This window comes from Semicossyphus pulcher, unplaced genomic scaffold (assembly GCF_022749685.1).
Source record: "Semicossyphus pulcher isolate SPU_LCO1_2020_fin unplaced genomic scaffold, fSemPul1.0.p SCAF_1, whole genome shotgun sequence".
Classification (NCBI taxonomy): Eukaryota; Metazoa; Chordata; class Actinopteri; order Labriformes; family Labridae; genus Semicossyphus; species Semicossyphus pulcher.
The window spans coordinates 13,005,428-13,028,021 of record NW_027211603.1 but is presented as its reverse complement, the minus strand read 5'-3'; the positions used below and the strand labels follow the sequence as shown (position 1 = coordinate 13,028,021).

General features: G+C 42.1%; 1 protein-coding gene across 1 annotated transcript in view; it reads left to right on the top strand.

Annotated features, from left to right (window-relative positions):
• Positions 1-10,623: 10,623 nt before the first annotated feature.
• Positions 10,624-22,594, top strand: part of gpc6a (glypican 6a) — a 162,442-nt gene continuing 150,471 nt past the window's right edge. The window contains exon 1 of the mRNA XM_069657950.1: positions 10,624-10,848. Coding sequence (XP_069514051.1) covers positions 10,689-10,848 — 160 coding nt within the window. The 5' untranslated portion in view covers positions 10,624-10,688. The remainder of the gene's footprint in view (positions 10,849-22,594) is intronic.

The following is a 22,594-nucleotide window of genomic DNA, read 5'->3' as shown; positions in this document are numbered from 1 at the left end:
AGCCTCACAGAACATCGACTCTTACATTTTTCTATTATTTGAAAGGAATGGGTCTTTTATTAGAGCCTATCGGCATAGAATATGTCAAAATGTATTTCAAACATGCCTGACGTGTTTCAGACCGAGGAGTCCTCCACATGAGTAGCAAGTAAACTAATATTGTGAGTGTGTGCTTCCTTGTGTGGATCTTGAGGTCTTAAAAATCCTGCATAACAAAATCTAAAATCAAACACTGAAAAGAAAAGCAGCCAGAAACTGTGTTGAACAAGTCCTGAGTTAAACACAACATCTTGGACGGAGCATTAGTTCACATATTAAGCGACTAATTCTGAACTACTTCCTGTCCTCAGTCACACTAAGTAATCAGACCCTGTTTACAATGAGACGCAGCTCCCTAATTACCAAGCCTTAGGACACGACTAATTAGCTCAAAACAACTTTAATACCAAGAAAACAACCACCTGAATGTGCTTTGAATTATGTATGATACATAAAAATGTCTCGCACTGCAACAATTAGAATAAATTATGAAGGCTTAAATGGATATCAGAGAAAGTTACGTTCTTAAACTTGCCTTGACTTCATGGCACGTAGATTTGAATTATTACAAAACATATGCAAAGAAAAAAACAAGGCCTATCACATGCAACCTATTTCATTTCTTATTTCAGGGTCGGAGGTGAATTTCATGTCTGATACTTTCAACCAAAGCCTGATGCAAAGCTCAGAAATCTGTTGAAACAAAAGGCAGATCCTGGTGTGCTTGTTTATTCTAACGAATGCGTGTCAACACCGGATTGATGCTCCTCTGACATGACCTTTTCCATGTTGTGTGAAAATGATTAAGGAATGGGCATACTGTGATTTAACATTTGAGCCAGCATGCACTTTATTGATCGTGTCTTCACGTCTGAAATCATTAGCCGCTGCAGACTCCTCTTTGGATCATTCCTCGTCCTTCACTGTTACGCCGCTTTGTTACCATTATTGTGAAGGTTCATACATTGATTTGATATGTTGAATGGGTGTAAGCAGGTCAGAAACTGAGGACCAGGCTCGGACAATGAGGAAGGTAGCAATGGTGTAAATACAGTTTAAATGGACATGTGGGTGCTATTTTAGAATTTAAAGTAGTTCTGTTGAAATGGCTGTAGTATGGAAGCCCTGAGCGGACATACATCCATATATTTTATTTAGTTTTCCAAGTACAATTGTTCTCTCAAGATCTCGTCTTATTTATCTCATTGTCTCGAGATAACGGGATAATTTTCCGGCAATCTAGAAAACAAAACAACAGGCTGGTCACTGTGATTATTGGCCAGGCCACAACGTGCCATGCTGCCATCGCCCACACTGATGAGGTAAGTGATGCTCTGACGTTACGGTGGTGCAGCGTTGTTATCTCGAGATAACAAGATAAAGAAGTCGAGAAAACAACTGGAAATTACTCGTTATCACGGGAAAACGGAGCAAATATAATGTATGGAGGCATGTCCACTTAGGGCTTCCGTACCATAGATAGCCCTATATCATAATATGTTTCTTATTACACTTATGGCCATGCTTGTTACTTATTTGCTTGTGGATGATAAAAATTGATGACATCTGTCTATTTACTTAATCTATGTTAATTTTATTTTAATATGTTTAGGCATTTAATTATGCTTTTTTTTTTTAAATGGTCCTTTTTTTTAGAGTAAAACCAAGATTATTTTCACAGTGCGTCCCCTCACAAATAGAACAACAGGGCCAAATCATGTACAAAATTAAGGTCCATTGTCTGAGAAGAAATTTACAATAAGATCTTGGCGTTTTACTTAGTTATTTTATCTGTCGTTATCCGTCCAAACGTGCCTTTCCAACTTCCTGTTGTGCCTGGGAGGATAAGTTTCTCCTGGCAGGGTGTCTGCGATGAGGAGCCTGAGCCGCGGCTCCATCAGTTTTAAAAAGAGCCTGTTAGGATGATTTGGGCGAGCGATTAGGAAGTCTCAGTGACTCCTCCATGTGGAGATATTTCAGGCATACTGAGTAGAAAAAGGAGGGCCCAGGGAGACGCCAGAGAGGTGTATTTTATCCAGGATTACAGCGTCTGGGAATGCTGATATCATCCCGGAGAAGCTGGAGGACACTGGCTGGGGAGAAGGACACTTGGGATGCGCTGTTCAGTCGACGTGTTTTTGGATAAATGGAGCAAAATAAAAAGATGGATGGTTATTTTTTAAGGTTTTAACCCCGAAAGTTTTCTTTCATTTTAAACATGCAAAAAATGAACCCTTGCAAATCCAAATATGAGCACACAATTAGCGGCACTTTAACACCTCTTTTTATGTAACTTGCTGCTACTTTATACGGTTAACAGCCATGTTTAAATATATTTGACAATAACACAATGAAAAAACATCTGTAGTCTTAAACCTCCTGTCTTGTTTGTTTTCCACCTGAAAGAATGGAGCTTTTCCTCTTTTCAGTAATTGCACATATCTGACTTAAACATCCATGAATTATAAGTATGTGATTAATTATTCATCTCCTTGCTTGCTGTGCTAATGTGAACAAAGTGACCTTATTCTTCAGCTGCTTACAGTGCGCAGCACATACAGGCTGTGACATTCCTCCCCACATAAGCGCCATTACAGCAAACACTGGTGTACACTGGTGTCACTTGTTTTATACAGTGAGCTCTGCTTTTACTGCGACCTGTTTGTTTATATGTTGCCCCTGGTTTTAATCTCTGGCTTTTAATTGTTTCCAGAGCCTGATTAAAATGTTACCTCCTGTGGGATCCATGGAGATCTATCACTAAGACGCCTGTATCCATCCATCCCTTCATCCACCCATCCCCTGTATGAGGTAATGGCGTCAGTCAGCTGTTTGTCCTCTTGGCTGCCTGGGTGTAAATCCTCTATCTATTGATTCTGATCGATTGGTTGATCTATCTTTAGGCCTGTCTATATCTCTCCACCAGCCTTGCTATAAATTCAAAGTTTAAATAAAACTTTGGAGAATAAATGTCCCATGAAAATCTGAGACAAGATTTCTGACAGCGAGCTGTTCGTGTGGAGCAGCAGCAGGCCGGGATGGTGAGCTCAGTTTTCCCTGTGGTGCTCTGAGGATGAGTCATGATGGACCCTGTGCTGACTCCTCGTGGTGAGCTATCGATCCACCACCGGGATCACCTTCTGGCCATCATCTCCAGGCCTCATTAGCACGGGCTTATTAGCTGAGTCGGGGCTATTACAGTGCTGTGCAGATGAAACCAATGCAGAACGGGGGAAACATTTTTGATCTGGGACTTTTATGCCTGAATGGTATTGCTTTCCTTACGTAGAACAGAGGAGATAATTGAATCGAGCCCCAAAGCAGAGATAAGACACCTTGGATGCTGCCAGAGCAGATCAGGGCGGGCTCATTTGGGCAGATTGGAACATGAAATATAAAAAGTTATTGTCATTATACGTGATTTTAGTGTTGCACAGTAAAACAGGAAGTCCTTATAAGGAAATAAGAGACCTGACAACTCCTTGAAAGCTGAAGCTACAGCAGCTTAGACTGTGAGGAGTTTTTAATTAGATATGAAACTGAAATTAATACTGACGACTTTAAATGACCTACAAAAGCAAAACAGACCGTTAGGGAGAATATTGACTTTTTCTGTGTTCGAGATCTTCAGATACCTTCCCAATATCGATTCAGATACCCCTGTACCCCAAATAAAAGACCTCAATAAAACAATAAAACACAAACCTATAAATACTAGAAGCAGAGAAAAAGATATTTGTGCAGTGGTCTGTTTTTCCAGAGCTGTATGATACTGGTGGAAAAACACTGATTGTTGACACTTTGCTGGCTTTGACTAACAATACACCCTCTGCTTACACAGCACTGTTGTATGTGTATCGTCACATGATAATTTACCTGAAACCAGTTGTTCCAGTTTTTGCGGGGGCTAATAAATTATCATATTGGATGATTGCATTGACTAGCATACCCGCCGATATATACCCCAAATAAGGCTGTAACGGAGGCTTCTATATGGTTATTTTTAATGCCTGTAAATGCTCCCATGGGGCTGGAGAATAACCGCTGTCTAAAACCCTTTGTTTACATTTTCCACGACATTGTTAGAGAAAACTATGCTCGAATTTCGTGTAAAAGACGCACTTATGATACATTTTTTTCATCTACAAAGTGGGCTGCGTCCTATATACCAGTGCGACCAATATACCAGTATAAAATGCAGAGAGGTATGTTATTGTGTTACGGTATTTTACCCAGACGATGGCGCTATCCGGTTATTAAGTGGTGATGTCACATGTCCACCTTAAACTGCTACGGGGTCCAAGCCGCTACGACGTCTCCAACCCGAAGACATCTCTTTACAATATGCCACAGTGCTGTTTTCCTCGCTGTGTCAAGCGAGCAAACTAATTTGATTGTTGCTAACGCTTTGTCGTGGACACGCACCGTCATGATCGCCGTTGCGGCCGCCACCCTCATAACAATCAACGTTACCGTAGGCTGCCAGCTACCGCTAGCTAGTAGCTAGCAGAATTGCAAACTTGACATGGTGAAAACAGATGGTAGGCTGTAATTTGTGAGTGTTTTAAATAAAAATGAATTGTAATGGTGTTGAAATAACTTACACGTTTGGCTCTGGATTTTACGGTACGTGACATTATCTGCAGAGATAAAATCCATGCAGCATTGTTCAAAGAGGCTGCCAGAATCGACACAAATAGAAAGTTCCTCACAGTTGCTTTAAGTTAGAGCGGGTTGAATGGGGGCAGAGTGGGAGAGATTTGGGACAAAGACACTCAATGAGGTGAAAGGGACAGGTGAATACAGGTGTTTTACAAACTGAGCTGGAAGTTAATTAAAGCAGTCTGGCTCACAGAGCGGTGGAGCTCAGCAGCAGTGCAGCAGCAGTGGATGTGACACTGCGCTCATGGAGACAATTAAGGAACTTTAAAACCCTTTGTGTCCTGACAGAGAACATCAATCGCTTTTGTAGTCCAACAGTTGTGTATGAGTAAGCTGTCTTTCTAATCTTTATTTGTTTCTCTTAATTCTTTCTGTTGTATTAATTTCATTTCATTAAGCAGTAAATCTCCATCACAGTCCCGGAGGCAGAACTATTAAACCCAGAACAAAGTTAAACAGAAACTTTCCAAAAGGAGGAAAAGAGAGGGATGAATTCAGTCACAATTGTTCAAAAGAGAAATCTAAGTTCCTGAGCCATCTCTAAATAATCACCAAATGTTTCATTTTCTGTCACTGCTGCTCTCACAATCCTCCGCTGGCAGCAACTGATTTCCTCCTTAATCTCATTAAACAAAGGCCGTGTATAAAAAGAATAATATCAAGCCAAATTAATTTCATTTTCCGTTTCATTTAGATCACACAAACGCCTGAGTCTGTCCTCCTCAGCAGCACCGAGATAAAGTCCAGATCTGACGCACAGGAGAGATGTCCTCAGACTGGCTCGGGCCCACAGAGATCTTCTATTCTTGAGGTGTACCTCTTATTATTTTCCAAGCCACCATCATTTTTAGAGTTTGTGTTAACTCTGTTTGAATATGAAGTTTCTGTTACCAGTAAAGTAGACATGTTAATGTCTTTTAAAAGCGTGTCCCAATATTTAACTATATATTTATATTACATATAATGATAGCTGGACTTTGGCTGCACAGTGGTGAAGTGGTTAGCGCCGTTGCCTCACAGCTACAAGGTTCCTGCTTCCAATCCTGGTTCAGAAATGGGGGGCCTTTCTGTGTGCACTTTGCATGTTCTCCGGGGACTCTGGCTTCCTCCCACAGTCCAAACACATGCTTGTTAGGTTCATTTGTGACTCTAAATTGCCTGTAGGTGTGAATGTGAGCGTGTGTGTGGCCCTGTGATTGACCTCTCGCCCAATGACAGCTGGGATAGGCTCCAGCCCCCTCGTGACCCTGAACAGGATAAGCGGTATAGATGGGTTGAAGGCTGGCTGGCTGATAGTGGCAACATGTTTATTATTATTATCCTCATGATTTTCACTCTATTTTAAAATCCTAAATCTGATAATATATTTAATATTAGCTTCTTAATAACACACTAGTTTGCTATGGTGCAAAATAACAAGTGTCAACAGAGCCACAAACATCCCCAGATACACTCTCAAGTCGACAGCTCAGGGTAAAAGATGCAATATAAAAGATGTGGTGTAAAACATTTAACCACCTGAGAGTGACAGCTAGAGAAAGAGAGAGAGAAATGAAACGGCTCGGGCCCTTCTCACTTTATCAACCTTGGTAACAGTGCTTTCACAATCCAAACAGAGTTGATGACAGAGGCAAACAAAGTGCATCAGGTTAACAAAATGTGTAATAAGTGCTGTGGTCAACTCCCACTGGAGTTTGTATTTTCAGCGTCAGAAGGAGGCCTGGCCAACATACTGTCGGTGCACTCTGTAGTAGCGCAGATATGGCGTTGTTGCATACTGTGTGTGCTCTTTGGCAGATTACAAGTTCTACAAAGCTCACTTAAGAGGAGTTCTTTTTAGTATGCAAAGGTCCTTTCTTATGTAGTTTTTGGCAGTTTTACTCATAACTGCATGTCTCCCTTCAAGTTCTAGCAGAACAAGAGGGCCGGCAAAGGTAGGATTTGGCTGTAAATCTCTTAATTAGCAAAGCCTGTCCGTTAAAACAGGTTTTTCTTCTAGGCCAAAGCTCCTTCTTTTAGCGCCTACATGTAGCTCCTATATATGTCTTTATACACGAATCACACGGCTGACATGTTTCTCTCTCATGTGGTGCCACCAGTATTTTTGGTGGCAGAGAGGAACTAAACATGTTACTCTGACAGCGAACGCAGACATGTTTGAGATAATCTCTGTCACCCCTCTAACAGTCTGAATGAAGGTAAAAGTTATTCAGTCAAGGCCACAGACGTCCAGCTCCTCTCTGACAGCCACTGTGTAGTTGTGACAGAAGTGTGTGCTGAAGCTGAGACAACCCAGCAGGAGTTACGTGGCATGTCTGCATTCGAGTCAGAAGAAATGTTGCGTTTGGCACAAATTGGAAAAACTGTAAAAAGAGAAGTTTGAGCCGAGAAATGTGTCTCTTGCGGTTCATGGTCGGTCCTTTGTCGGCTCAGAATTCGAGCAAAACATCACGTCTGAACAGAATTTTTACAGGTAAAATTGTGATAGAGCACAGCATAATGGAATCCTCTTTTCTCTACTTTGAATGGCTGATAACAGCACAGGACAGAAGACACATTTGGCCCTCTGTTGAAACTGTTTAAAAGGTGAAGTAAACTTGAGAAATACCTTTTTAAAGGCATTTAATGACTTCAACATCTAATAGTTTCTACCAGATATCTAGTGTTTAACTACAGTAAAATCCTCGACATACATCACAGAGATAACCAGGTTTACAGGTGTCCCTGCAGTAACAGCTGCTTGTCTTCTTCCACCTACAACTCAGATCAGACACAGAGAGGCAGTAGAGACGTCTATGATGCGGTCAGTGCCATCTCATACTGCAGCTGCAGTGAAACCCCCAAGAGCTTAAGTCAAAAGTATCAGTAAAAAAGACATAAGACACCTTCGGATTTATTGGTCGTTGGCATGCTAGCTGAAACCTGCTCTTAACAAGTTTAATTACTAAAAAAGTGTGTAAAAGTTCTTGACTTTGACTTGAATAATGTGTGCCAATTTGCTAATTATTTAAATATTTTCTATAAACCTTCCCATAACCACTACACCACTCAGCCATAATATTAATAACAAAGCAAGTGAACATTTTGTCCTTGAAGTTAACATGTTGGAAGCAGGAAAAATAGGCAAGCTGAAGGATGTGAGCGACTTTGCCAAAGGTCAACTGTGGCTAGACGAGTTGGTCAGAGCGTCTCTGAAACTGCAGCTCTTGTGGGGTGTTCCTGGTTTAGCGGTCAGTACCGACCAAAAGTGGTCCAAGTGAGGAAAACCAGTGAGCTGGCGACAAGGTCATGGACGGCCAAGGCTCACTGATGTGTGTGGGGAGCGAAGGCTGGCCCGTGTGGTTCGAATTAACAGAAGAGCTGCAGTAGCTCAAGTTAATGCTGGTTGTGATAGAAAGCTGTCAGAACACAGTGCATCAAGTCCGATCCATGGAGGCCCCACCTCGTAACTTACAGGACTTACAGGATCTGCTGCTGACGTCTTGGTGCCAGATACCTCAGCACACCTTCAGAGGTTTAGTGGAGTTTTGGCGGCAGAGGGGGTCCTACACAATATTAGGCAGGTGGTCATAATGTAATGGCTGATCAGTGTATACTTTCTGCTTATGGACTTTGAGTCAATCTGCCACCTTATGCAACAGCTGTGGAACCAACCCACTGAGAATCAAAGCAATATGACACGTTCACCTGCAGGAGGAGGTCTAGTCCATCCCTGTGTTGCCGTAACAGCCAGACTGCCGGTCTGTTCAGTCCCTGTCTTCTCTGCAACTCTTCTGCCTAACATTGTAAGGTAAAGATACATATTACACCTCCATCTTGGCAGTATGTACTTGAGTTGATTCGAAACAATACAACAATTCATGCATGTGTTTGCAGTTATCTGTGTTCTCTCTCAGACTAAGGTCGGAGTTCACCATTGTGCAACTTTGCTCTGGATACGTGCAGCCATTATTCAAGTAAGGAGACAATATGTTCTGTATTTATCCCACCGCCAGACTCCACAGTATGTGTTTGCTTCTTGTTTTGTTTTCTTACTCAGGATTGTTTTGTAAAGAGGATGACATTGACTGATAGAGATAAATACGTGAGGTTTCTGTTGAACTCTTGGCTCGTACAAAGGAGTCCGTAACAATGTGGACAAAGAAGCTGTGTTGAGCTGAACTTGCATTGCTTGAATTATACACTTGCTTAGACTTTTAATATATTAGTTTTGACTATGATAATAGTTGTTAGACCTAACTCTGACTAAAGTATTTATGGCAGCATACATTTTTTAGGTAGCGGGGAAGATAAACTCTCTGTTATAGCGGGATGCTGGGAGGCTCTGAGGGCTTTAACCACGCACAAGGAAAACATCCAGGGTTGAGCCCAGACAGGCACCTTGGATAGATGTTTCTTTTCTTCTCTCTGCATCTGAGCTATCTAATATTTAACAAAGGTAAAGTATCCAATAACTTAAAATTTAGAGCACAGCATCCTTCACGGTGTCGACAAACAGACCGGAAAAGAATCTCATGTTGCTTAAATGAGCTAATATTCCAATTGTAGTAGCCTTAAAGGAATTAAGACAGGATCATTTCCTATAAACCCACGCATGCATATCTGCCGTCCAGCCACAGCTACAAAGCTTTCCTGATTTCCCCTTTAAATTTCACAACCCTGAATTATGGCTGATTGCACTTTTACTCCGCAGTTTAAAGTTGCTTTAACAAGCCAGCTGCAGCTCCCAAACCCACAAAAGCACACCGTGGGAGTGTTTGTACGGGATATTACGAGACGCAGTCTACTTTTATACTCTCCAGAGAAAATCTTTCACATTATAACGAGATGCTTTTCTTGTTAGATTTCCTTCATTATAACAAGACAACTCTCCCTTCTTGTGCTTCCAACAAAGCTGTCTCATTGTTAAAAGAAGCATGTTTTAATAATGACACACTTTGATGTTACAGTGTGATAAGTCAGTTCGGCGCTGCCAAAGGTGATGCATTATTTGTGGCTGGAGGAGTTTAAATAAGGTAAAATCAGCCTCATAAATATCAGAGCCACAAACAGCTCTGCCCCTTTGTGGTTTTGTACACAAGAACAGTCTGAAAGGCTGCGTGATTTAGGGAACAAAAGGCAAGGAGAGGAGGTAATTTCACACACTGTCAGGGATCTGACCTAAAAATTAGGAACTAAATTATTCTAAATAGACAAAGTAGGACGTAATTTGTGGATAAAACCGCACAAATGATGCTTGAGTCAGGGTAACTTTGGTTTTAAATTATTCATGTGTGCCAAAAAGCCTCTTATGTTCTAGGCCGATCTAATAACCTGAATCATATTTATTCCATAGGTTTTCATCATGAGAAAGACAGTGGAGCTTTGTGAGTGCTCAGACAATAACCATGTCGATGTGTACTGTAGGTCTATTCCGCCTACACCACCTCCACCTCCCCGCGCCTCCTCCATCCAACATGTGTCCACACACTCGTGCTGCTGTGCGCATTACCAAGGAGGATGCATAAAGGCGGAGGACAGCGCGCGCCCCTGGATGCGAGCAGCTGAAGTCGCAGCCTCTCCACTCCATGTTTGGCCCTGCCCTCGTGCGCTCCGCTCGCTGTGCAGCGTGTGTCTCGGTTGCATTTGGCTTTCCTCACGCTGACGCGAACACACAGAGGTGCTGCTGCTCTGCTGCTGCTGTGTATGTGTGTGTGCGGGAGAAGTTGTTGGCACACAGAGCACCAGGTAGCAACACACGGATTTCTTCAAGAAGGGAGCAAGCGGGTTCTTTTTTCTTTTCGAGGGGGGAAGACACGAAGCTTTTTTTTTTTTTTAGCAATGAGGTGGACGTACCAGAACCCAAAGTGAGGACCGGTTTCTTTTTTATTTCTTCTTTCAATGAACATCTGACGTCCTGCTAACTGGAGAGATCTGCCAACAGCCGCTTTGGATTTGTGTTTCTTCCGGAGTATTTCCCCGTGCAACATTAACCCGGGATTTCACTGATGTGTGCGATGTGGAGACTGCAGGTCGCCTTATGTACTCTGTCGGTGCTGTCCCTGTCATCTGCCGGAGAAAGCAAAGCGCGGAGCTGTAGCGAGGTTAGGCAAGCTTACAACGTCAAAGGATTCAGCCTCGTCAATGTGCCTCATCAGGAAATATCAGGTAGGAGACACTTGCGTTTGGGCACCTTTTTTTTAACCACGTGTCATGTCCTCGAATTCGATGATGGTTACCACACACGAGCTGAATGAACTATGTCAACAGCACTAGCGTCCCGTCTTAACGTTAGATCAGAGGTTTCGGATAGAGACGAGCTGGAAATCATGAAACTATGAGTCTGGTTCTGCCTTCATATACCAACACAGTTTTTTTCTAGGGTGATTTTTGCACCCTTGGCTTTATTTGAAGTATTTTGATAACTAAACCACATGCCATTGCAATAAAGTGGAACTACTTGTGATATTTGCACATCTAAAGGTCAGCATGATCCCCTCCATTCCCACTAATGAAGAAGCACAGCACGCCTGTTGTCAATGATATTTTATGCAGAATAAATTCAGTTTACAGATATGATAATCCACCTGTGCACAAGCATAAGTCTTGCTCTTTAAGCATGGCAAACATCCTCATCTTGTGAACGTATTTGTTGCAGATTTTTCATTTTAGAAGCCAGTTTGATTTTGTTAAAAGCAGCCAAACTTAATTCACACTAAAACTAGTAAAACTCTTGTGTAACTTATCACCTGTTTGAACCTTTTCGACCGTCAAACAGAAGGTTCTTAAAGAGGCGCCTGCACCCGCAGGTTACAAATCGATCCATTTAACACCCCAACCAACAGCCCGAGCATCATAAGTGAGACCTCAGACTGTGCTTCACTTCCAGACACCCAGCTCTGCAATAATTTATAAATAGAGCAGCTTAAAAGGAGACGCTGAAAGTCTGACTTCGGCTCAGTGGAACCAGAAGATGTGTTGTGAAAGTGGCTGCATACCTGTTGCCTGCATTCAACAGCAGGATCATGGAGCTTGCTGTGTGTTGTAGTATTTGTCTAAATAGTGAATAATGTTTACCAGTAGGGGGCTGTATGCACTCAGCACCAGTACTCTTTTGGCTCTGGGTTTTTTTATGTTTTCGATATTCCTCAAGGCTACAGCTTAGGTTTTAATTCATGCTCTTTGGTAGAGCAGAGATATGGGGCTTTATTATCTCTTGTGTGGTGGTAATCACATTTATGGTCAGAGCAGGGAAGCAGATTAGTCAGTAAACATAGTGTGCTTCATGAGATGGAAGAGGGGAAGCAGAGAGGCCTGAAGTTAATCCCTCCATTGCCTCTTACAGACGGAATAGAGATAGTGGATTGGTAATTGGCAGTGTCATGCAGTAATGATCATAGAGCCGCCTTATTTGCTTTAAACGGGCTTTTGGTTGGATGGGAGTTTGATGGTTTTGTTACAGACTGCACACATGTGAGCGTGTTAGGGATCCCTGCATTCGAGTACTCTTACACCAAAGATTATAACTCTATATTCAGCAGACTTTGATAAGGCCAATTCGAGGTCAAAACTTTCACTAGGAGAGTCTGCACAAGGAGCTTTAGCAACATATGTATAAAGAAAACTTCTTCTGCTCCAGCAGCAACTTGTGTTCAGTTTACCACCGACTCCAAAAGGAGACATTCCAGCAGACTCCTCTCATGAAAAGGAAAGACACCATGCTCGGAATAATTAACGTGCAGAGTCTCTTTTAAGAGCAGTAACACTGCTGCTGCTCCTCTAGTGTTTTTATTTCTCTCCTTCTGATACGACAGAACACAGAAGCTCGACAGACAGCGTCTTCTGATGTGGCCCCTTTTCTCATTTAGCTGTGAAGTGATGTTTTAAGATGGAACACAGCTTTGTGCAGCAGATCCAAGTATTGAAGCTGCTCTTAATTTGTTCGAGTATGGCAGGAATTCTGATGTGCAGAGAGTCTGCTGATTGAGTCAGACGTGTGTATACCAGATCAGATGTGGTATGGGAACATTAACATGGTAGATTTTGTTCAAGGTTCATATTTGGACTATTATTCAGTCGTGTTCTTATCTAATGTATTCTGAGACTGAATGTTGGACTTTGCTTTTATTTGATTAAACCGTTTTTAAAGGAGTGAAAGGCAGTTTTCGTTGGCCTTCACCTCCGTCCTGAGCGGTTTCCTTTTACAATAAGAATTCTGATCGAGTCAGATAACGTTTTATAAATGATGATTGTGAAATACTTGGACTTACTTTTATTTGATCATGCAGAGCTTCAGACTTTATTCTTCTATCTCATTCCTTAGATCTTGAGCACGGTAAAGGCAGAGACAGAGGTCTGTTGGCTCCATCATAGTTCAAGAGGATTTTTGGAGCTGTGATCAGATCCTTATAACAAGTCATGTACAGCCGGTTCACTATGTGTAATTGGATTTTGTCGCCTCCAAATAACCTTTGCGTAAACACAACAGAAGTTAGATATGGGCCTCGGGAGATGGGATTGTAGAAAGCACTCAATTACGCCTAATTAGCTATGCAAATACAAACGTGTGCTAAGCTGCATGAGCGGCGTTAGCGCTCATCCCTCCATCATATGCCATGACATGTTACTGCTGTGCCTCTCGATGCAAAACACGCATGTTTAATGCTCCTGCAGAGGTGGTTACCTCGGGTCATGAGCTCCCATTAGCTTAGGCTAATTATTTTGACAGCTCTCTGCCAGCGACAAGCTGAGCTGCATTATTTAAGAGGTGACGAACGCAGATATGTTTGTACAGATGTTGCATATGGAAGTACAACAGGCTCATTAATGAATGTACAGCACAATTACTTTTATTAAACATACTTTTTAATTATAAAAATCTACTAGTTTGCTTGAGATAAATGTGAGATTCTTTCTTTGAACTCTCGTCAGACCTTTTTGAATACGCACATGTACACTGCCACTGTGCAAGTGTTACAGAGCAATCATTGTTGAAATATTACAGCAGTGTTTGAATCAGTCTCAGGGGCTCCACAGTCATAAAACGTCTCCGGAACATAAAGAACCTGTTAAACCATCAGAGCAGGAGCACCAACTGATGTTTGAAGGATAACACCGGGAGGTCATGGGTAACTTCCATGTGGATTTTGATACTTTTTTGGGCTAAAAATTAAAGTTATTTTCAGTTAGTTGTTTGGCCAATAAAATGGCTGAAGCCCAAGATGATGCTATCAATGTCTTGTTGTCAGTGTGTTCCACCCGAAGGTATCCCATATAGGGGGGGGAAAGGAAACCAAAAAGACTTCCTCATACTCTATTAGAATCTGGAATCAGAGGATTTCGACCTCTATTCTTGATAATTATTCAAACATATTAAATAAGCAATAAGCAACATGAACACAAAATGGAAAAACCTTCTGCCTCTCCCACCAAATGACGCACCAAACATGTATGCGCATTTTGCTGGGCTTGACCTGTAAAGTCAGCCGTTGTCCCTGGAGACGGCCCGTTCCTCTAAACTAGTTATGTCACACTCAAAGGTAAGTTCCTCATGTACACTTAGACTAACACTCCCGCAGCTGTCGCCATCTAAAAAATGCTTCACCGACGTTAACCCTCGTCTTATCCCTCTTTTTATTTCGGGCTCTCTCTGTCGCGTTTTTCTCCTCCAAGCTCTTCGTCCTTTTTGCTTCTTTAGCAGTATATGTGGTTTTAGGCAAAGGAGGTACAGGAATGCGCGCGCTCTGCCGACACAAATCACGCTAAGGTCGGATTATGCTAGTTTGTACTAACTCACTGTGATTGGGTCGTTACGTGAAAGCTGACCCTGATTGGTTGTTTGATTCAGACCGGACACATTTTTTAACCAACTAAACACAAATTGGCGGGCGCTATCAGTCGCAGATCAGACATCAACATCATTTTAATGTAATATTCAGGGCTTGACATTAGCAGTCAGTCCTACTAGCCACTTTGGCAGGTGGCGTTCTATTTTTCTCAAGTAAGGAGACTGCTTTTAAGTTTTTAATATGGGACGATCCCGAACTGACCGAAGGGAGAGACAGATCCCGAACTGACGTGTGTCAGAGAGAGATGATCCAGAGTGTGATCTCCAAGCTTAGAATTTAAAATAATGTGATCCAGCAGTGAGCAGCGCAGTGATGACATTGATCTGTGTGTGTTCCTCATGCGAACTGTTCCGTATTTCTGTGAACAACCTTTACAAAGTGTAAACTTCATCTCCGCTGTGAATGAGATGTGCCGGAGGTGATGCACGTGTAATTTATCAAGAGTCTGTCATCATGCTGCTCGGGGAGGCGACAGACGTTAGGAGAGGAGCAGATATGACGCAGATCTGTGTGTGTTTCTCATGCTCTGTAGCATCTGTTGGTGACATGCAATGATCCAAATGTGTTCTTATGAAATAATGTTGCCTAAGCTTTAAGAAATAATCAAAATAGTTGGTGAAAAGTTTAATAGATGACTGCTAATCAGTAAAATCCATCAGTGCGGCTCCACTATTTTCCTCTGTAAATAAAAATCTGTCATGTCTTTACTGTGCTTCCGTATCAATGGATAACTACCGTTTATGACACTTTAAAGTGGCAAAGTGGCAGTGCTAATAATAACGTCTCACATTTATAAATGTGCCTCCTCCTTTGAAGGCAGAAACATCTGGTTGAGAGTCCCCCGCTGCCTCCGAGACGACCACATTAACACGTGTGTCGCTGCCATGAGGAGATGTAATGCACGCTCAGCACTGCTACAGTTCTGTCACACTGGCTGCTGTGCGCGGGAAACCGTCATCACACTCTGGTTTGAAACAACTGTTTGGCACTGCTGCAGACATAATGTAATTGACAGAGTTAGCTGACTGCGATAGAGGTCAAATATACTCCCTATGTCATTGATTAGAGAGAGTTACTTTCTCTTTTTTGCCTGAGGACTCATGAGCGCTGGTTTTACATTACGAGGGAGGTGGGAGGAAGAGGCCAGGGAGAGAAATCTTACAAGCTTTCCACTGGTTTTCTTCGAGTTGGACGTCTGTTGGAGGAGCGCCAGGTTTCTTTGCAGAGAACAGGTGGGTAGGATGGAGCGCTGCAGCTGAAACGCACTACTTTGAGTGTGAGAAATGTCTAAAACTCTGCCGGACAGCTTCATTAAACTTTAGCAGCTTGTGATTCCCTCCACTCTTACTTCCATATTGTCAGTGTCAGTGTCCGCCTGCCGGGTGTCAGCCCACGATCCAGCTCGCCTGTGAGGATCACCCCCGTGCGCACCGCATTAGTTAAAGTGTCACACACACAATACCGCATGATTGTCAGCCCTTTGTTCATGAACACAGCCGCTCCTGAATGCCTCAGTCAGGCCCTTCTAGGCAGCTCTTGCTCCGAGGCTTTGCTGTTAATATCAACATCTCCTTACACAGAGCGGGGGGGGGATTCTCAGGGGTGGACTCTGCTCTTTGCCACGGCTTTGAAACAAAATCACTTGATGTGCTGCCGTTCTTGTGAACGCCGTGCCCGAGTCTTATATTTCCTTTCACAAGAATAACAATTACCTCTGGGCTTCATGCGTAGCAGCTTTAAAGAATATTATTTGATTCCTCTTAACACAACAGTTATTAGCTGTCTTAAAAGCCGGTATAATTTCTCCTCATGTGGATTCCCGATGCCATGACTCACTCTTTATCGCTATGATCTTAAGTTGACTGTTTGTAAGTTGTGAGATGCGTGCTGTTTCCCAGTTCCCTTAAACGCAACCTCGATATCGGAGATCTTATGAGATATCAGCTGTTTTGTTCTTAAATGAATGTCGGGACCCTGGTGAACCTTCTTTACACAGCTCAGTTAATACTGTCAACATCTGAGCTGTTGTGACACAGACGTCTCCGCAGGTTGTCAAAGTAAAGTGTCTTCCAACACATTTTACCATCTCAATTAAAGATTCTTGTGAGGCAGTGTAACATTTATTAAATCTAAAAACAGCAAAATATTGTATTGATATGTTTCTTTTTTGATTTGTAAAGGGCCCGTGTGCAAAATTAAACATAAATGTGACCTTTTGATGGATTGTATGGAAGCCCCAAGCGGACATACATCCATACATTGTATTTACTCTGTGATAACGACTCATTTCCAGTTGTTTTCTCGAGATCCTGACTTATTTTTTTTTACGTTATCTCAGGATAACAAAGCTTGCCCCCCCCGAGCCAACCTCCTTGTTCTTGTTTTACTTGTTTGCTTCAGCTAAAATTAAGATTTTAAATTCCAGCAGTAACTGAATGATGAATACACCGCATTACTAAATATTATCATCGCTTCTCATTTAAACAGTCTGACTGAAGAGACAGCCAGTGATTGCTCCTTCTTTTGCGGAAGAACGCCCCCTTTTTCTGAGCGCGCACAGAGCCTGAAGCTGAAAGCCTGGGATAACAGAGAAAGTTCACAACCACCTTGATACCCGTGATACCCGATATCTCCAACCGGGTTACCCAGTTACAGGAGTGCATTGCTTGTATTTTGACAGACAGATTGGACGCACAGTGACGCCCCACTAACATTTTAGTCCCATCTCCTCTCATTAACGAAAACTCGTTAATGTCTCGTCATCATCATGTACAAAAGATCGTTGCTGAACATTAACAACGTAATTAACACTGATCCGACATTACGGTGGTGCAGCGTTGTTATCTTGAAATAATGAGATAAATAAGTCGAGATGCTGAGAGAACGACCGGAAATTACTCTTAATAAAATGTATAGATGCATGTCCGCTTCGGGCTTCCGTAGTTTTGTACCAGAGTTGGATTAAAGCTCATTTTTATGTGCAGTCTCTTGGCAGGCCACAGTTAAAACATCCACAGACTTATAAAACAACACTGAATTAATTAGACAACAACACAAGATGCATAAAATACAGTGACACAGAGAAGTGCATTGCAAATACACACCCTCAAACACACACACACACACACACGGCCATAAGCAGCAAGAATTTGTTAGTCAAGTTAAAAGTAAGTTTAAATGTATTAGTTACAGAGCTGTGATTTATCACTTGTATATTTTTAAAGCAAGTTTAAGGCTGTTTTTTATATACATGTTTGAAGGCCTGATTCTTTATTGAATATAAATTCAAATGATTCAAGGAGACGAGCTTATTTTGAAGGCCTACGTGCTGTTTATTATCGTCATATTCCAGTTAACCTTCAGGTGTCGTGTTTCGGCGTATTGTCACAAAGCCATGTAATCGTCATGCGCTGATGTATTTTTAATTCGCTCTACACGTGGGGCAGATACGCAGCATATATTTGGGGGTAATAGTAGATGTGCTCTCTGCAGCCAGATGTCTAATCTCTAAATAATGGAATGACATGAGACCTTTAGTGAAAGTGTGGGAATACCGCCGTAAAAGCCCCAGCTGAGAAAAATATCCATATAAAAATTCAGCAGGGCCTTTTTTTTCCAAAGCCCATTAAGATGCTCTCGGCTCTGCCAAATTGGAAATAAGTCTCTTGCCAGCCTGTATACATCTTCAGAGAGAACAGTTAATGAGATGTGAGGGAGATTAGGCTGTGTGTGTTTGTGTGTGCGTGCGTGTTTGTTTGTGTGTGGAGCAGTTTAGCCTCACTTTCCCTGTCTCTCTTTCGCTTTGCATCTCTATTGTTGGAGAAAATGACAAAAGTGTTTTGTTTTTTATCGAGCGTGACAGATTGTGTGCATGAAACCCGTAAATGAGCTTGATTGTGAATCCTCCAGCTGTACTTTTTCCCGTCTTTTGTTAGTTTTGGTTAATGAGGACGTCTGACAGTCATCCTGACCTGGAGTATGAGTCAAACCCTCCGCAGACATGCAAGCTAGAGATGTACGCAGTCTGCAAGCGTCCTGGAGGCCTGTCTTAGTACAATCTTTGCTGTCTTCCAAGCTGTGTGAAAAGCCTCTGGCTAGCGTAGGAGACTGCTATATAGCACTTTTTCTTTCAATCAACTCTTGGCCTTAATCAGCTGAGGAGGGGGGGATTAAGGATGTCGACCCTCTCAAGCCTCGAGAGGAGTTGGGAAATAACGGCGAGAAGTTTAAGGATGGACGTGATTGTGTTTTAGGGGATTAGAAGAAAGAGGACACATAAAAAACAAGACAATAGACACATTTACTGAGTGAAAGAGAGCGGGGAGAGCGTCCTTGACTAACCATGTGCTGAAATGATGACACGAGTGGTGACTGTGAGGCGAGAGCAGCTCGGGGACACAAGGAGGGAGTCAGGTGGGATGTTATCCATCTAAATTTGAGGGAATGTTGATCTTACTTAGAGATGTTGTGATAACATTTTTTACTTCTGATTCTGATACTTGGATTTTTAAATCAGCTGATGGAGAGTACCGACACATTACCAGTGTGAGACTTCGAAGTAACAGCTGTTCACTATGAACCGTGAATGGATGTCATAGATTACTATCACTGTTGCATTGCCTGGATCAGAGAATGTATGACAGAGAGCTGGTCTGAACTGAGAACAAAACATTAGTGAATAAACATTGGAATAAATAACGATTCAAGATTTGTTGTGTGTCTGATTTAAGATTGTTGACAAATGATTTGGGTATGTTTTGCCTTTTTTATTGACAGGACAGCTGAAGATAGACAGGAAACATTGGGAAGAGAGACATGCTGCAAAGGGCCTAGGGCGGGAGTGGATCCTGCAGCTGCTACATCGAGGACTGTAGCCTAGCTGTATATGGTCTACTCTACCGACTGAGCTAAACCAGCGCCCCTTTTTAGTCATTTTTATTACCAAATTTATTTGTTTTGGAGAGTAGGAGTTTGTTTGTTTAGTCCTGTTGCAGATTAACACATGAAAAACGAGGAATGCTAACCTGAAAACAGCTAGAGTGCCTAAAAACAACTTAGCTAACGTTAGCGGCAGCTAGTCCTTCAGCTCCTCTGGAACTGTCTTGTCCACCGAAACATCAGAGGAGCACTGATTTTTACCGTGACTCTGCTTTATTCAGTGTAGCCATGACTTAGGTTAAATTCTCTGCTAGAGCTGCACTGCTGTTGTTTGCTATCGTAATGTAAACATTACCTGAAATCAGCAGCTCAAAAACAGTAGCTACGGTGGCAGCCATGTTGGCTAAACAGTGTACCTTAGTGTGTGGACTGCTGTTTGTTAGTTGGCCAGAAGAAGTTGGTTTTATTCAGGGCTGATAAATTACAGTATCTGCTCAGTGCATGAACTGGTGATCTTACCGATACCTGACCCAGTGTTTGAGGCAGTATCAGAGGCATTTCCGATACTAGTTTGGGAACACCGCGACACAGAAGTATTGCTACATGCTTCCTTTTGCTCTTGTTTCTAATAAAAGAGAAGCCGCATTCTGCTTTGATCTCTCATTAACACATTGATGAAAGAAAAACTGCCACAGGAGATAACAGAAGGCAAAGTCACATGTGATCTGTCTCCGCTGGGAAAAGTGCTTCCCTTCTGAATTCTGTCAGTGTGTGAGGGTGTTACAGGAAGGTTGTTATGGATGTTGGGGGTCACACTGTCACATAATTGTTGACATGTGGGAATAGTGGGCTGTTATTAACGATTACAGGGCCGCCTCTCTTCTAACGTCTGTGTAGGGAGACCCTTAGGATTGACCCAAAGCCATATAAAACACACTGTTTACTACACAGACGGCACTAATCACTTCCTCTATTCCCCCCTCCAGCAAAGTGAGTGTGTGTGGCTACCATTATTCATTATGCATGTTGGAGAACCACGGCATGCTGTTGTGTTTATTGCCATGGTCTTTCTTTTTTGCCCACAGAGCATTTCTGCCTCTGGAGGGACGCCTCTGAATAGAAGTCCCCGGCTTGACACCCATCATAAGGCTCAGGGAGATGAGAGCCGCTGGGTGCTCTGGGAGAACCCCGTGTCATATGGAGGTGTCAAGGATGCAAATACATCTCACGCTGGGGACTTCTTATTTTTGTTTTCAAGACATGGCTGAGGTGATTTGCTAAATAAGCCGCCCCTCAGAGACTGTGAAGTAAACAAGCATTAAGCACTGATAAACATGGTGTGCCAAAATCGGCATGGAAACATCAGATGCTGTCAACAAACGCAGACAGCGATGGTGGTACTGGCGTTACAGATTTGACAATGATTCTGATGTTGTTTTACAGAAACATAGACAGTCGCTCCCCCTGAAGGACCTGCGTGTTGGTTCCACTGAAGTGAAACCGCGGGGGGGCTTTTGATGAATCGCAATCAATAGTGCAGATGCTCCAACTTGCAGACGTTTTTGAGTACAAACAAGTCACAGAAGCACATCAATGACTAACTTTAAGGCTTGTGAACATCATTCAGGACTCTAAATATAGCGATGTCTTTGTCACTGAATTGATGAGGCAGAAAATTGAATATTGTGATACTGGAACACTTTTACGCTCTCTTACTAGTTAGGAAACAAGTACTGAACAACAAGGTGAACTTTTATGTCAGGTCATGTAAGCTGTCTATAAAGAGTAGTAAAACATCAAAGAGTTCCCGAGCACGACGGTAGCTCTCGGCTAGAAGCCCATTCATTCTGACTGAAAACATAAATCATTCAATAAGGTCACAAATAAATATTTTAATCTGTAAACATTAGGTCATTTCCACAAACAAAGCTGAAGCATTTTACTCAGGACAATATGTTATTCGTGGGGGACTTTTTTCTGTGGTGGATTTGTTTCCCTATTCATTTATGAAACCAGTCTGAAGGTGTTGCTCATTGTTGAGATGAGATAAGACATATCAGACTTTGTTTGTTTGAAGTTAAATGTTCTTATGTCACCATGTTGTTAATGAGTTACTTTATTTTAATTATGATTTAATTAATTCCTGCTCTATAAATATATGTAGCACCTTAAAGCTCCTGTGAGGAGTTTTTCGCTTGTTATGAAACGGACTGAAATTAATTCTGATTACTTTATATGACCTACAAAAACAAACCAGACTTTCAGCGACAAGATTGATTATGTCTAGTTATTTTTAATGCCTGAAACTGCTGGCGGGGGGGTAGGTGTCAGACGAAGCGATTAACTGCATGCTGCCTTTGTTTACATTTTCCAGGGCAAACATTTAAAGCGAGTGATACATATATACAGTTAAAGAAAGCAGACGAGACGTTTTGTTAAAAATCACCTCTTAAGCATGTACAGGACAAAATCAGCAAAGAGATGAGAGGTACGGCTTTGTCCACAGGGGGCGCCAAAATCAACACAAACTGAAAGTTCCTCACAGGAGCTTTAAGAAATAAGAAATAAAACCAGGAAAGGAAAAAAAATTAAAACCAGGAAATGCGGTCGCAGGTTTAGCTTAGTGGTTAAATCGCGTCCTCGATGCGGCGGCCCTGGGCTTGACCCCCACCCATCCGCACTCTCTCTTCACCTGTTCTGACACCATCCTCTGTCCTCTGTCAAGGAAAGGATGAAAAAAGAATTAATAAAAGGTCTCTGATTAAAGGATGTTTTAAGATGGGACTGACTCAGCTGACCTGGTCTTTGTCTAAAGTTTAAGTCACAACCGTTTTGGGAAAAATCGATGAATTCTCTCCTCAAGACCAAATTAAATATTCAATTGTATTTAAAAGACTGGAGTGCAAATGCAAAGTCACATTCTTTCCTGCTGTACAATGGCCAAAATACTGAACAAAAGTCTGTTTTATTGACCTTTTTGATGGCGAGAGACCAAAAAGTCTAGGTCTAGTCAGGTTCTCAGAACTTTAGATAGACAATGTGCCGGGTCACTACATTTCGGTGCTTTGGCTCAAAGTTTGAAAAGATGTTGGCACTGGATTTCTTCTGTGCAAATAGGGAAAAATAATTGGATATTTATTTACATAATTCATGCAGAGAACATGTGGCATAGTCAGACTATTATCCTA